Source organism: Culex pipiens, chromosome 2, assembly GCF_016801865.2.
Source record: "Culex pipiens pallens isolate TS chromosome 2, TS_CPP_V2, whole genome shotgun sequence".
NCBI classification, from domain to species: domain Eukaryota; kingdom Metazoa; phylum Arthropoda; class Insecta; order Diptera; family Culicidae; genus Culex; species Culex pipiens.
The window spans coordinates 196,210,671-196,227,866 of NC_068938.1; the positions used below are offsets into that span (position 1 = coordinate 196,210,671).

The following is a 17,196-nucleotide window of genomic DNA, read 5'->3' on the forward strand; positions in this document are numbered from 1 at the left end:
CACTAAAATCAAACGCTTCAGCTGCTAACCCAAAGTGTTCTTAATTCTTAAATTAATTTGCACCCAAAACGATCGAAAGAAACGAACCAATCACACACACAAACTCACCTTGCTGTGGGGCTTTGCGTATTATTAGTTACGAGCTTGCTAGTTTTATCTTACTTATTTTACTTTTTCTGACACACACACACGTGAAAACATACACACCACTTACACAACTTTAGTCGAACTAGCTTGTAGAAGGATCCATCAAACGAATTTTATTTCAGCGACTTAGTTTGTAGAACTTTAACCATTCGCACTACTACTGGTAGAATAGTTTTTGTTTCGCGCGTACTCAACTTGGGAAGAGTATTATTACACACACACAGAAAAAAAATGCATCACCTCAGGAAGAAGGAAGAAAAATCGTTGGGATATTCGTAAACAATAGAAAAGGATAGTAGAGAAAACAAAATCAAAACACGGGAAAGTATCTCAGCAGCAGTATCTCATTGTAGAATGTCGTCAAAATCGAAATAATATTTGTATTTTCAGCGGATTTACCACACTAATGCTACTATTTTTTCTGTTCTATTATGTACCAATAAAGGCTTAATCGATGTTGTGAAACATAAACCAAATAATGCCAATTTGTGCACTGTGTTGTATTTTTTTTTGTTACTGTTATCGTCATTTTGGCTTTTAGGATTGACACCGGCTTACTTTTTTGTTATTAGTGTGTAGTTGAGATTGTTTTGTGGTTGTTAACTTGAATTTCGTAGCGACCGTCAGTGAACGCACACGAAGTTGAAACGAACGAAACCAAGCTCGACACTCAGACTGCTCACGTAGACACATTCTCTCTTTATTTCTCTCTCAACCTCTCTCTTGCTTGCTCGTGCGGTTCTGCGCGAATGTATTCCTGGTGAGAGCCAAATGAATGTGTGAGTGACTTTTCGATGCGCTCATCTGTTCGTATGTGAGCGACCGCAAGCAGAATATCAAAGGGCGAACGAAGTGGTATGCCTTGTACTCTAAAATTGTCATCTTGCCAATATTTTTTCGTTTTTTAAAAATAATTTTTGAATATTTAATTGATGTTCAAAGACAAGACCATTTTGAAAAATCATAAATTTAAAATTTCAAGCCATATTTTTTTAAATTGTGAAGCAAAAACAATCACTAAATGCTTTATAAATCACTACATATATACCGTCTCAAATTTGCAAAATATCAATGAATTTGTGAGAATATTTTTAATTTCTTTCGATCTGTGGTTCCAGAATTCAGAAATTGTAAAAAAATAAAACGTCTTTTTCTGATTAAAGTTGCATAATAAATGTTTAGCAAAGTGGACAATAAATTTTATAAAGTATTCCAATTAACATTAATTTTTTGAAGCTATAATTATTTTTTTGGCCACTATTGAAAATGTTTCGAAGGGGTAGGAGGGCAAAAACTTGAAATTAAATTTGCAATGGCCCAATTGTGAATTTAAAAAATATGAAATTTAATTAGACTCGATAATCTGCAGATTTGATTATCCTAAGTGATTTTTTCAAGTCCTTCGGATAATCAAGTCTGGACTGTATAAAAAAAAAACAAATGAATAATAAAATTAAAATAGTTGAAATATAATTTGTAGTAGCCTATCTGCGCATAGTATTTAAAAAAGAAGAAATTATTAAAATAAAAAAACTATAGTTAGGTTAATGCTAGATTTTAAAAACTAAACCGTTCAAGAATTCAAAAAATTCAAGTTTTTTTATTTAAAAAATTCTAATATTTTATAATTCCATTTTAAAACTGGATTCATAAATCAAAATCAAAAATTGCTAAATACCCTGATTTAAAATTTTTTAAACTCTGTGACATTGAAAAATTGGGAAAAATTAATCTTAATTCTTTAAAAAAAATTTTTTTCTATAACCAAAACTAACAAACATTTAAAAAATAAATTTAAGTTCAAAAGTTCAGGATTTTTTCAACACAACAAAAGTAAATTCAAGAAATTCTTAAATTTTATTTTTAAGTTTTTTTTTAAATCATACATTCTGAAAATTAAAAAATCCTGGAATCAAATTTTAAAGAATCCAAAAATTTCAAAGCTCCTTTACTCTAAAATTCGAATGTTTTATAGTTCAAACTCGGGATTGAAAAAAAAAAACACTGAATCATTCAAATTTAGAGAACTAACATTTTTTAAATTTTGAAATTCAATTGAAAATCTTAAAGACATAAAATCTAACAAAAAAAAAAAAAACAATTTAAAAGTTCATAAATTTAGAAATTCTTCAGCTAAAACATCCAATATCCATACAACTCTCCAGAGCTTAGAAATTATTTTCATAAAAGATCAATTGAAATAAATAAATTTAACTTATTATATAAATGTTAAAATATTTCAAAATCAAACAATCAAACTTTTGTATCTTAAACTCATAAAGTAAAAAAAATAAAACAAATATTGAATTCAAAAAATTCAGGAATTTAGAAAATCTTTAGGAATTTACAAATTTGAAATCTCTAAATAAATTTATATTAATTTATCTCTAATAAATTTATAAGTTCCATAATAAATATTGAAATTCAAACCAAATTGAAAAATAAAACCAAAATTCTGAAATCATTAAGTATTGCCATCCTGAAATTAAAACTTGAACAAATTAAAAATAGAATTTCTTCTGAATTAAGTATTTAAAAAAAACTTTTTAGAGCTTCAAAATAAATATTTTTTGAACAATATTTAAAAAATTGTTTCAATTTATTTTTTTGTAAAACAAATTGAATCATCAAAATTTTGAAATTTAATTATTTCAGTATCTTGAAAAAATTTAAAAAAAAAAACAATTTCTTCTGAATTTAGTATTTGAAAAATTGAAACTCTTCAACGCTCCAAAATAATTTGATAAATTATTAAAAAAAAAAATATTTCTTAAGTAGTCTCAAATCAGTTCTGATATAAAAATTAAAATAGAATCATCAAAATTCTGAAATTTAATATTTCGAAATGTTGTAGTTCAAATCATGAAAAAAATGAATCTGAGCATATAAAACAAAAAAAAAAAACTTTAAAAAATTATTTGAAAATAATCCAAAATTTGAAAATCAAATATTTTAAAATCACAACAAATTGAAACTCAAAATTCTTCAGAACTAAGCATTTAAAAAAAACTTTTTTTGCAGATCTCCAAAATAAATTCGTAATTTAAAAAGTAGTAATTTCAATTCTATTCAAGCAAAAATATATATACAGCAATTCCATTTCAAAAGAGCCTAAACCGAAAAAAAAGTTCTCCGATCGGGCTCAAATTTTTTCTGGGGGTTCCTTGGCCAAAATAATTAGACCCGTATTTTTTTGTTTGGCCATTAGGGTGACCTACATCGTGCTAGGGTGGTTCGAAAAATGGCAATTTTTGTCATTTTTCGCAAAAACCTCTTTTTTCAAAAAATCATATCTCCGCGCCATTTCATCCGATTTTTGCTGTCTTAGACGCAAAAGAAAGATAATGAGTTTGGCTATTTGGGAAAAATAGTAAGAAGTTTCGAAAATCTAGCTTAACATTTGAAAAAGTCGCATGAAAACTTAAAATGGCGTTTTGACCGTGTCTGGACCAAAGAGCCTATGTCTGAAAATATTTTTATCGGATTCCTCGGAAAATTTCACATAACATATAAAAAAATTGGTGATGTCGAACCGTACGTTTCCAAGATATGATTTTTTGAAAATAAAAACTGAGTTTTTCGACGCGCCACGCGCAAAAACAGGAAAATGACGAAATCGGCAAAAAATCATCTTTTTTCACTAAAACTGCGATAACTTAAAAATTTCAGCGATGACCTATACATGTCAAAACAAATGAATAATAAAATTAAAATAGTTGAAATATAATTTGTAGTAGCCTATCTGCGCATAGTATTTAAAAAAGAAGAAATTATTAAAATAAAAAAACTATAGTTAGGTTAATGCTAGATTTTAAAAACTAAACCGTTCAAGAATTCAAAAAATTCAAGTTTTTTTATTTAAAAAATTCTAATATTTTATAATTCCATTTTAAAACTGGATTCATAAATCAAAATCAAAAATTGCTAAATACCCTGATTTAAAATTTTTTAAACTCTGTGACATTGAAAAATTGGGAAAAATTAATCTTAATTCTTTAAAAAAAAATTTTTTCTATAACCAAAACTAACAAACATTTAAAAAATAAATTTAAGTTCAAAAGTTCAGGATTTTTTCAACACAACAAAAGTAAATTCAAGAAATTCTTAAATTTTATTTTTAAGTTTTTTTTTAAATCATACATTCTGAAAATTAAAAAATCCTGGAATCAAATTTTAAAGAATCCAAAAATTTCAAAGCTCCTTTACTCTAAAATTCGAATGTTTTATAGTTCAAACTCGGGATTGAAAAAAAAAACACTGAATCATTCAAATTTAGAGAACTAACATTTTTTAAATTTTGAAATTCAATTGAAAATCTTAAAGACATAAAATCTAACAAAAAAAAAAAAACAATTTAAAAGTTCATAAATTTAGAAATTCTTCAGCTAAAACATCCAATATCCATACAACTCTCCAGAGCTTAGAAATTATTTTCATAAAAGATCAATTGAAATAAATAAATTTAACTTATTATATAAATGTTAAAATATTTCAAAATCAAACAATCAAACTTTTGTATCTTAAACTCATAAAGTAAAAAAAATAAAACAAATATTGAATTCAAAAAATTCAGGAATTTAGAAAATCTTTAGGAATTTACAAATTTGAAATCTCTAAATAAATTTATATTAATTTATCTCTAATAAATTTATAAGTTCCATAATAAATATTGAAATTCAAACCAAATTGAAAAATAAAACCAAAATTCTGAAATCATTAAGTATTGCCATCCTGAAATTAAAACTTGAACAAATTAAAAATAGAATTTCTTCTGAATTAAGTATTTAAAAAAAACTTTTTAGAGCTTCAAAATAAATATTTTTTGAACAATATTTAAAAAATTGTTTCAATTTATTTTTTTGTAAAACAAATTGAATCATCAAAATTTTGAAATTTAATTATTTCAGTATCTTGAAAAAATTTAAAAAAAAAAAACAATTTCTTCTGAATTTAGTATTTGAAAAATTGAAACTCTTCAACGCTCCAAAATAATTTGATAAATTATTAAAAAAAAAAATATTTCTTAAGTAGTCTCAAATCAGTTCTGATATAAAAATTAAAATAGAATCATCAAAATTCTGAAATTTAATATTTCGAAATGTTGTAGTTCAAATCATGAAAAAAATGAATCTGAGCATATAAAACAAAAAAAAAAAACTTTAAAAAATTATTTGAAAATAATCCAAAATTTGAAAATCAAATATTTTAAAATCACAACAAATTGAAACTCAAAATTCTTCAGAACTAAGCATTTAAAAAAAACTTTTTTTGCAGATCTCCAAAATAAATTCGTAATTTAAAAAGTAGTAATTTCAATTCTATTCAAGCAAAAATATATATACAGCAATTCCATTTCAAAAGAGCCTAAACCGAAAAAAAAGTTCTCCGATCGGGCTCAAATTTTTTCTGGGGGTTCCTTGGCCAAAATAATTAGACCCGTATTTTTTTGTTTGGCCATTAGGGTGACCTACATCGTGCTAGGGTGGTTCGAAAAATGGCAATTTTTGTCATTTTTCGCAAAAACCTCTTTTTTCAAAAAATCATATCTCCGCGCCATTTCATCCGATTTTTGCTGTCTTAGACGCAAAAGAAAGATAATGAGTTTGGCTATTTGGGAAAAATAGTAAGAAGTTTCGAAAATCTAGCTTAACATTTGAAAAAGTCGCATGAAAACTTAAAATGGCGTTTTGACCGTGTCTGGACCAAAGAGCCTATGTCTGAAAATATTTTTATCGGATTCCTCGGAAAATTTCACATAACATATAAAAAAATTGGTGATGTCGAACCGTACGTTTCCAAGATATGATTTTTTGAAAATAAAAACTGAGTTTTTCGACGCGCCACGCGCAAAAACAGGAAAATGACGAAATCGGCAAAAAATCATCTTTTTTCACTAAAACTGCGATAACTTAAAAATTTCAGCGATGACCTATACATGTCAAAACAAATGAATAATAAAATTAAAATAGTTGAAATATAATTTGTAGTAGCCTATCTGCGCATAGTATTTAAAAAAGAAGAAATTATTAAAATAAAAAAACTATAGTTAGGTTAATGCTAGATTTTAAAAACTAAACCGTTCAAGAATTCAAAAAATTCAAGTTTTTTTATTTAAAAAATTCTAATATTTTATAATTCCATTTTAAAACTGGATTCATAAATCAAAATCAAAAATTGCTAAATACCCTGATTTAAAATTTTTTAAACTCTGTGACATTGAAAAATTGGGAAAAATTAATCTTAATTCTTTAAAAAAAAAATTTTTCTATAACCAAAACTAACAAACATTTAAAAAATAAATTTAAGTTCAAAAGTTCAGGATTTTTTCAACACAACAAAAGTAAATTCAAGAAATTCTTAAATTTTATTTTTAAGTTTTTTTTAAATCATACATTCTGAAAATTAAAAAATCCTGGAATCAAATTTTAAAGAATCCAAAAATTTCAAAGCTCCTTTACTCTAAAATTCGAATGTTTTATAGTTCAAACTCGGGATTGAAAAAAAAAAACACTGAATCATTCAAATTTAGAGAACTAACATTTTTTAAATTTTGAAATTCAATTGAAAATCTTAAAGACATAAAATCTAACAAAAAAAAAAAAAACAATTTAAAAGTTCATAAATTTAGAAATTCTTCAGCTAAAACATCCAATATCCATACAACTCTCCAGAGCTTAGAAATTATTTTCATAAAAGATCAATTGAAATAAATAAATTTAACTTATTATATAAATGTTAAAATATTTCAAAATCAAACAATCAAACTTTTGTATCTTAAACTCATAAAGTAAAAAAAATAAAACAAATATTGAATTCAAAAAATTCAGGAATTTAGAAAATCTTTAGGAATTTACAAATTTGAAATCTCTAAATAAATTTATATTAATTTATCTCTAATAAATTTATAAGTTCCATAATAAATATTGAAATTCAAACCAAATTGAAAAATAAAACCAAAATTCTGAAATCATTAAGTATTGCCATCCTGAAATTAAAACTTGAACAAATTAAAAATAGAATTTCTTCTGAATTAAGTATTTAAAAAAAACTTTTTAGAGCTTCAAAATAAATATTTTTTGAACAATATTTAAAAAATTGTTTCAATTTATTTTTTTGTAAAACAAATTGAATCATCAAAATTTTGAAATTTAATTATTTCAGTATCTTGAAAAAATTAAAAAAAAAAAAAACAATTTCTTCTGAATTTAGTATTTGAAAAATTGAAACTCTTCAACGCTCCAAAATAATTTGATAAATTATTAAAAAAAAAAAAAATATTTCTTAAGTAGTCTCAAATCAGTTCTGATATAAAAATTAAAATAGAATCATCAAAATTCTGAAATTTAATATTTCGAAATGTTGTAGTTCAAATCATGAAAAAAATGAATCTGAGCATATAAAACAAAAAAAAAACTTTAAAAAATTATTTGAAAATAATCCAAAATTTGAAAATCAAATATTTTAAAATCACAACAAATTGAAACTCAAAATTCTTCAGAACTAAGCATTTAAAAAAAACTTTTTTTGCAGATCTCCAAAATAAATTCGTAATTTAAAAAGTAGTAATTTCAATTCTATTCAAGCAAAAATATATATACAGCAATTCCATTTCAAAAGAGCCTAAACCGAAAAAAAAGTTCTCCGATCGGGCTCAAATTTTTTCTGGGGGTTCCTTGGCCAAAATAATTAGACCCGTATTTTTTTGTTTGGCCATTAGGGTGACCTACATCGTGCTAGGGTGGTTCGAAAAATGGCAATTTTTGTCATTTTTCGCAAAAACCTCTTTTTTCAAAAAATCATATCTCCGCGCCATTTCATCCGATTTTTGCTGTCTTAGACGCAAAAGAAAGATAATGAGTTTGGCTATTTGGGAAAAATAGTAAGAAGTTTCGAAAATCTAGCTTAACATTTGAAAAAGTCGCATGAAAACTTAAAATGGCGTTTTGACCGTGTCTGGACCAAAGAGCCTATGTCTGAAAATATTTTTATCGGATTCCTCGGAAAATTTCACATAACATATAAAAAAATTGGTGATGTCGAACCGTACGTTTCCAAGATATGATTTTTTGAAAATAAAAACTGAGTTTTTCGACGCGCCACGCGCAAAAACAGGAAAATGACGAAATCGGCAAAAAATCATCTTTTTTCACTAAAACTGCGATAACTTAAAAATTTCAGCGATGACCTATACATGTCTGGGTATCAAAATTTTTGTAATTGAAAGACGCAACTTTTGGTACCCAGACATGTATAGGTCATCGCTGAAATTTTTAAGTTATCGCAGTTTTAGTGAAAAAAGATGATTTTTTGCCGATTTCGTCATTTTCCTGTTTTTGCGCGTGGCGCGTCGAAAAACTCAGTTTTTATTTTCAAAAAATCATATCTTGGAAACGTACGGTTCGACATCACCAATTTTTTTATATGTTATGTGAAATTTTCCGAGGAATCCGATAAAAATATTTTCAGACATAGGCTCTTTGGTCCAGACACGGTCAAAACGGCATTTTAAGTTTTCATGCGACTTTTTCAAATGTTAAGCTAGATTTTCGAAACTTCTTACTATTTTTCCCAAATAGCTTAACTCATCATCTTTCTTTTGCGCCTAAGACAGCGAAAATCGGATGAAATGGCGCGGAGATATGATTTTTTGAAAATAGAGGTTTTTGCGAAAAATGACAAAAATTGCCATTTTTCGAACCACCCTAGCACGATGTAGGTCACCCTAATGGCCAAACAAAAAAATACGGGTCTAATTATTTTGGCCAAGGAACCCCCAGAAAAAATTTGAGCCCGATCGGAGAACTTTTTTTTCGGTTTAGGCTCTTTTGAAATGGAATTGCTGTATATATATATGGCAGCAAACATTTTAGATTTTGTTTCTTAAATTTTAAAATTTATCCTTATTTTTAATAAGCTAAAACTAATTTTAGATTCTAATTTTAGATTCTTTGATCTGTTTTTTTTTGTATTTTAAAAATTGATTCCAATGAATATTGAAAATTTTAGAAAATTTAAAACTTTCATAATTTTACACATTTTGAAAAATTTTAGTTTTTTTTTTAATTATTAAAATTTTATAAAGTTTCAGGAATTTTTGAAATGTTATTAATTTTGAATTTTTAAGTTTGAGAAATTCAAAACCAGAAGCTTACGATACTCCAATTTTTTTAAGAGGAACAGTTAAATTTTCTACCGTATCTCTCCAAATCGACGTCGTCGTGCTATCTTGTCGCACCCGCCGTTTTGGCGTTCCGAGAAAAGCGCGTTTTAATGTTTGACCTTGAATAAACAAAAACTAGAGCACGCAATGTAACCAATAACAAACACGTTTTGTTTGGCTGACCCATTCTTTGCATTGTCCCGAAGTTTGGTTAAAGTTGGTTGCTGGAGTCCCGAGTTATAATTACAATTGTTTACGGTAGTCTAACTTGTACGTGCGTCAAACGCGTTCAGACCTTAAATCGCTTTGGTCATTTGACGCACTTACATTGAAACTTCTTTCATATGAAGAGCGACAACAATGCACGGAGTATTTTCGGTTTTTATTGAATATCTCACGATTGGAATCGAATTTTGGGGATCTGTGAAGGTAAAATGGTGAGACATTGGCGTTCTTAACTCAATTTGTCCCAAAATGCACGTGCGACAAGTTAGCACGACGGCGACGAAATATGTTTTGCTCGGAGTTGGATGGCTTTTGGAAATTCAAAAGAACTGGGATACGCAAAGCACGTGTTACGATAATTGAACAGTTTTACAACCACAAAACAATCCAATCAAACTGGACACACTGCAATTCTGAAAATATTCCGAAACCTATTTATAAGTATCGATGGTGTACTAACGAGGGAACTCAAGGGAAAATTGTACAATTTAATTCGTTTTTTAGTAACAGTATCATTGGATTGGCCTCCTAACCCATTTAGTTTCAGTAGTGTGTAGCCCTAATCCGAGCCCAGGGACCGTCGGTTTATAATTTGTTCCAGTAGAATAGAATACGGTTCCCCTCAACCACACTCGTAGTTGTAGAGTTGTGTCCAATCTCAATCACTTCCACCGAGGGTCCGCACACGAATCTCAAACATTTGTCCTCCCGTTTTCTTTTCTCTATCTCTGTTTCCCTTCGTGCCCTCTCAAACGAAAAAAATACATTCGATCCAAAATCCGAACGCACTCTGAAGCAGGTCCACGAGCGGCAAGCGGCCCGGATGCGAACCCGGTCCGAGTGGTTCCTGGGGGCGCGAGGCTCGCTGGAACTGTACAACCCGGGCATGATCACGTCGACGCCCATTCCGGGCAGTCTGCTAGGAGGTCCCGGCGGAGGAGGAGGAGGCGGCGGCGCTGGAGTAGGACCAGGAGGCCACCATGGGCACCACGGCCATCACGGAATTATCGGTACCTATTGCCAGAGCGTTGACGAGCATTTGAATGATATTGTTGTTGTTGATGTTAACCATCTTGCCACTAATCATCATCATCATCATCTGCGACACCACCATCACCATCATCATCATCACCCACTGCATAACAAGCGCACCACGTTCCGGCAGTCGTCGGCGGCGGCCACGGCGGGGACACCCGGCGACCCGGGCTGGTTCTTCGAGCACTGCGACTCGATCGAGATCATCGCGCCGGATCGACCGGACGCAGACGAAGACGATGACGACGAGGGCGTCGTTGACGATCTTCAAGACGACGAAGACGAGCACGACTTTGCCGTCATCCAGGCGCACCACTTTGACCAGCGTGCGGAGAATCGCCGGCGGCGGCGTCGTCGAATGATCCGTCAGCGACGTCACTCGTACGATCAGGTCATGTCAAACGCGTCCATGTCGATCGTCAACTGCAGTCGGCCGGCGGAACCAGTCGCGAAGCCACCGGTGGTCACGTCCACGCCGCCGACGACGACGACCGTCGGAACGGAACATAACCACCAGAATGCCAAAGCTGACCGTGACGTTGTGACGGCTGCTAGTGTTGCCAACAATGCAAGTGCGGTCGCCACTAGGGTTGCTAGTAACAGCATAAACCAGACGACGTTGAGTCGTAGTCAGTCGAGGAACGCGAGTTCGGTCGGGAACAATACGTCCCGGCAGAGCAATCTGTCCATTTTGGTGTTTACCGTGTTGGATTTTCTGTTCTAGAAGGACAATGGTTTGGGTTTTGAGAGTGTTGAGTTTTTCGTTTGGTGTGGTTAAGGATTTTTCTATTTGTAAATTTTGAAATCACCACTTAACGTATTCCTTCTTTCAGCAGACATTTTTATAGTTTTCAAATATTATTTAATTGATTTTGTTAGTTAATTCTTGAAAATAGTTTTAAAACATTTTATGAAATTAATCGTAAAGAAACTGAGCAGTTCTCTACGGAATCGGTCTTTTTTCTTTAATTTTAATTTTTGTATTTTTTAATCCGGCTGAAACTTTTTTGGTGCCTTCGGTATGCCCAAAGAAGCCATTTTGCATCATTAGTTTGTCCATATAATTTTCCATACAAATTTGGCAGCTGTCCATACAAAAATGATGCATGAAAATTCAAAAATCTGTATCTTTTGATGGAATTTTCTGATCGATTTGGTGTCTTGGGCAAAGTTGTGTACACTCAATATTACGCCCATTTGAAATGTTAGTCTTGATTTTAAATTTTTGAAAATATTTTTTTCGAAAAGATCTGAAAATTTCACGAATGTTTCATATTTTAACATTGTAAATCGGACCTACAGTTGCTGAGATATCGACATTAGAAAATGGTGGGTTGTTTGGGTGAGACTTAGAAAACATCAATTTTCTTGTTTTTTAACCTTTGCATGGCAATATCTCAGCAACTATGGGTCGTATCAACAAAACCCGAAAAAGCAAAATATAGAGAATTTTCTCAGCTTTTCAAAAATATTTTTTTCAAAGGTAGGCAAACATGGGCACCAATTTAAAAAAAAATGAAAAACTGGGACTATTTTGAAAAAGTTACATAAAAATGGCTATAACTTAAAAACGGTGCACTTTATCAAAATTTCACTAAAGTACTTTTTGATTGCAAATTCAATTTTACATCGAAAAATGGAGTTGAATCATTTTTGCGACCAAAATTTCGATTTTTTGAAAAAATCAGTATTGATTAAAAAATTCATAACTCGGTCAAAGATTTTTTGCACAACCTGGAAATTTCTGAAAAGTTGGCAATTTATGTCCTCTAAAACATATCAAAAAATAAAAAAAATAAAAATAGTGTTTTTTTGAAAATCAAGTTTTAGTGATAAAAAGTTGAATAAAAAAATCACCAAATTTTTTTTACCGTGTATTATTTTTTTCCAGTGTAGTCCGTATCCATACCTACAACTTTGCCGAAGACACCAAATCGATCAAAAAATTCCTTCAAAAGATACAGATTTTTGAATTTCCATACATCATTTTTGTATGGACAGCTGCCAAATTTGTAAGGAAAATTATATGAACAAACTAATGATGCAAAATGGCTTCTTTGGGAATACCGAAGGCACCAAAAAAGTTTCAGTCGGATTAAAAAATACAAATATTAAAATTGAAGAAAAAAGACCGATTTCGTAGAGAATTGCTCTGATAAAGAATGTCAAAAAATGATACAAATTTAGAATAATTTGAATGCATTATAAGGGATAATGTATGACAATACTCAATAATTAACTATTTGACAAGATTTTTAAAGCGAGTTTTAAGTTTGGTTCTTAATACAGTCATGACTCAATTATCCGAAGTTTTGATTGTGTTGTTTTTTATTTGCTTACTTTTAACATGAAATTCGCTCTCCGAATTTTGAAAGGTTAATTTCCTATAAAATTACCAAATGCTTTTCCCCATTATTTTATCAACGTCATTTTGGCAGCCATCTTGGATTTAATGTTTAAACATTTTGATTCACGGGTAGTTTAGGGATCATACCTACTTGAGCTCAGCAATCGAAAATTAAACACATATAGAGATATTTTTGTTCGTGATTCGATTAAATATCCGAAGTGAAATTTTCCATGACCTTATGATAATTGAGCCTGGACTGGACTGTAATTTAAAAAATAAGAAAATATATTTTTAGAAATGCCTATGTAAGACAATGTGCATACAAAATATAGCAAATTTTCTAACAAAATGATGAATTGAAAAAATACACAAAGTGATTTTAAAAAAAAAATATTTTTTTTTTAGTTTTTACAAAGATTAAAAAAAGTATTTTCAAAATCTGGATTTATTTAAGATTTGAGTGATTCGTGCACAAACCAGTTTTTTTGTTTTTGTTCTTTTGAAATTTGAGTATTTTGAACAAATCCTCGTCTGAAAACCTCTTTTAAAAAGCCTCATATTGGCGACTCTTAAAATTCATCTTTTAAGCAAAAATTCTCAGTGTTTCCTTAAAAAATGAAAAATTAAATATTGAATAATTTTTTTCTATTTATTGATTCGCCAAACAAACGTAGACTACATTGATAGTTGCTTAATTACTAATTACCGGTGAACATTATGTAAGTTATAAACTATCTTCTTTGGTTATAACACTGTTTTTTCATTGATTGAGTTTAATTTTAAGTATTTTTGAATTTGTTTTTGTGGTTTTTTCAATTTGTATCTTAATGAATTTGCTTAGGTTGGTACAAATATTGGTAAAAGAGCGAAGCATTTTAATGGTTTTGAACTCCTACCAGGGATGGAATAATCGCAAAAAAAAATCATTTTGAGGAGGCAAATCACGCAAATGAAAATCGCTCCCGAACTTCTCCAAGAAAATCAATCTGTTGATGATTTTTTTGTGAATTTCCTTGTTAGCACCACTTACAAATATTTATTTTGCTTTCTTTACACACATTGCCCATCTACAAAAAGTGCCAGGTCATTTTTCGACTTGTGACGTTACACTTGCAAGTGTAGTGGTGAAAAAGATGTTCCGCCGAATAATCAATGATGATGATTTTTTTTAGATTCCCTTCGGATTTTTTCTCTTGATGAAAGTCAAAAGATTTTCTATTGATGATGATTATTCCATCGCTGATTCCTACATAGTTTAAAAATAATTGTTTTCTCGCTTTGAAGAAAAACACACAAAAATATCAGCAAATAACACAATATGTTATTTTGACTTTGATGTTTGGATAAAAAAATCATACAATAAAGGAAATTCTTCAGAGGCGTTTTCGACTATAAAACCTTAATCCTAACAAAATAAAAAAAAATCTGTTAGTGCCAAACGAATAACTCAACCCTCACAGAAGTACTCCCAACATTCCATGCATTCCACGCGCGTCGTATTATTTCATTCTGTAACTTTGTAATATTCTCAACTCCTCGTAATATGTGTGCTGGAAGCAGGTCAACCGAGCAAAACCCAATTATGTGTTGGTGGTAGATTTCAGCAAAGCAAACAAACGAAACTGATTTTGCTTCTAACCGTGCACTGATTTACATAGTGATGATCACACTCTCATTTCACAAACACACTCATTCATAGACCTTATTGTTTACTTAGTGTTGTAAGAGATTTACTGCTTAGATGTGATTTTTTTGTAACCCTGATTTTCGTTTCGTTTCCAAGTGATAAAAAAAACAATACGAAGCTTCACAAATAAACACACACATATATTCATTACTACAAATACAAGCGTATATATAATTGAAAGAGCACAGTTATTGATTTTCTATTAATTTGTAAGGTTATAGGTTTTTAACACAAATCACACACGATTTTTTTACACGAGTTTCAACCAACACACTATATTTCACCACATGTACACTGTGAGCTAAAATAAAACAACAGAGAAAGAGGATATTTTACCTAGTTTTTAACCACATATTTATTATAGTTTCATTATTTTGCCTGTAATAAAACAATAACGCGCAGAATTATACAGAAACAATGTGACAAAAAAAACATCGAATTGGATATCTGAACATAATAAAGAAGCTAATCTGGCTGAGACTGAAACGCAAGTGTGCTTGATGCGCTTGTGCAAGCATTCGGAGCAAACAAACAAAAAAGAAACTAACTTGTTTTTGTCATATCTCCCTAACATTCGTGTGCAGGGATTGCCGAATATCCTTTCGTCGCCCTCCTACACTGATATAAAAAATAGTACCAAATTCCTTTATTCTAGGAATTTTGCCTCTTTTCCTTATTTAGTAATCGGGTTTTTTGGATTACTTAATAAGGAAAGGAGCCAAAATTCCTAGAATTTAGGAATTTAGTACTTTAATTTTTTTTCAGTGTAGTGTCTCTTTGTTTGGAATATATCGTTTGAATCAGGCTGAATTTCAGAGTAGATTTATTTCATCTGGTTGGCTTTTTAAATGTTATGAAAAATCATAGTAATATTACGTTTGAAAAGTGGTGCATCCTTTTTGTCAGAAAAAAGTGTAGATTTACAGCTGAAAATCTTAAATTTTACCACTTTTTTGTGCGTAATGTCACTTCTCAGTCTAAATTGAGGTAAAATGTCATCATAAAAGAGGTTATATTCAGCTTTCCAAAATAACACCTTCCGAATTTACACAATTTTTACTGTGAATCGATCGTCATGCACAGCAAAAAATCCGATAATAATTGACCTTCGTCAAAATAAACACTTAATATTACACACTGCATGTACAATTTTTGCAAACACAAAAAAAGTTGCAACCGACGGGACTCAAACCCAGCACCTACAGTAGAGACTGGCGCTTTAGCCCGCTCGGCCATCAGACCGATGAAAACTCGGTAGGAAAAACGCATATATCAGCTTGACATTTCGGTCAAGTAGGTTTCCCATACTGATGGGCTACATATTTCAGGGTGTAAAATCACATAAAATTGCATAAAATAATGCAATATTTATTTTACACCCAGGCCTTTTACACGCAGCTGGATTACTACTTTTTTAGTTGTGTGGGTTTCCTATGCAGATAAGATCTTTTGAAAAAGTAATTGAGATATGATATTGGTGGAATTTTCGAAACATTTTATCGATCAAATTTGAAATTACCACTAATTTTGGCATGTTGAACTTGTTTCGTTGAATCCGTGGAAGATTTTCTTGAAATAATTCGTTAGCATCGAACTGTCAAAAATCTACCAAATCACACAAAAAACTGTGGTAGAAAAGTATTTATCGTGATAATTTTTTGAAGGTTTGACACTAACGATTTTTTTTCAAAGGAAATCTATTGCGGTTGAACAAAATCAGTTCCATAAAACCATGTCGGTGAAAAGTTTGACGGAGATAGAAAATTATTTGCATAACAGCAGCCTGATAGATATGTTTTTTTCTGCGATTTTATTCGATGAAATGTTAAAAATCAACAAAATTGTCAGTCAGTCAGTTGATAAGGGAGCGTTCTTTTATTACGTAACGCAAATATTTAGATTTTTGGACCCCTACCCACTTGTAACAAAATTTTCACCGACATTTCATACAAAATCTAACCGATGAAATGTTTAAAAAAAATCCATTTTAGTGGATCAGTTTAAAAAAACGGCTCTGGATTTTTTTAAAAGGTTATTGAAACAATTCAAATTTTTATGTTTGCTTTTTTGAAACTTTTCATTTGAAACGCATATTGAAATACATATTTTTGTGATCCTAATGGATATTTTTTCCGTTAAAGCAGCTTAAAAACTGCTGACTTTGAAATTAACTTAAAAATCCAGGGCTGCGGAGTCGGGTCATATTTCAAGCGACTCCGACGCCGACTCCGACTCAGGCTTTCTGAGTTAAGCCGACTCCGACTCCGGCTTTCCACAAATTGTTGACTCCGGCTCCGACTCCGACTCCGACACCTAATCTGTATTTTCAATATAAAAAAAACGCATTTTCAGCACAATTTTTCTGAGTAATTTTTAATTTTGTTGTTTGGAAAATTGGAACATTTTATTTAACTACTTTAAATTTATATCATTTTTTTTATGTTAATAAGCTACCTACACTAATTTTCAATTGTTTTTTTCAGCAAGTTTTCAATTACTGAAAATTTCAGTAGTGCAGATTTCAGTAATTTTATTTGAGTTCAGTAGTGAGAAATTGGTGTGCAGTTACAACCAAAGGTTGATTGGTGGTTT

At 30.3% G+C, this 17,196-nt stretch overlaps 1 protein-coding gene across 5 annotated transcripts in view; it reads left to right on the forward strand.

Annotated features, from left to right (window-relative positions):
* Window positions 1–12,060, forward strand: part of LOC120415830 (uncharacterized) — a 99,133-nt gene extending 87,073 nt beyond the window's left edge. For 2 of the 5 annotated variants that reach the window (XM_039577460.2, XM_039577461.2), the window contains exon 9: window positions 10,329–12,023. In XM_039577460.2, the coding sequence (XP_039433394.1) occupies window positions 10,329–11,291 (963 nt within the window). In that variant the 3' untranslated portion in view covers window positions 11,292–12,023. Of the gene's footprint in view, window positions 1–10,328 lie in introns of all 5 variants that reach the window. The other 3 variants (XM_039577466.2, XM_039577464.2, XM_039577465.2) reach the window with 3 other exon arrangements.
* Window positions 12,061–17,196: the final 5,136 nt, after the last annotated feature.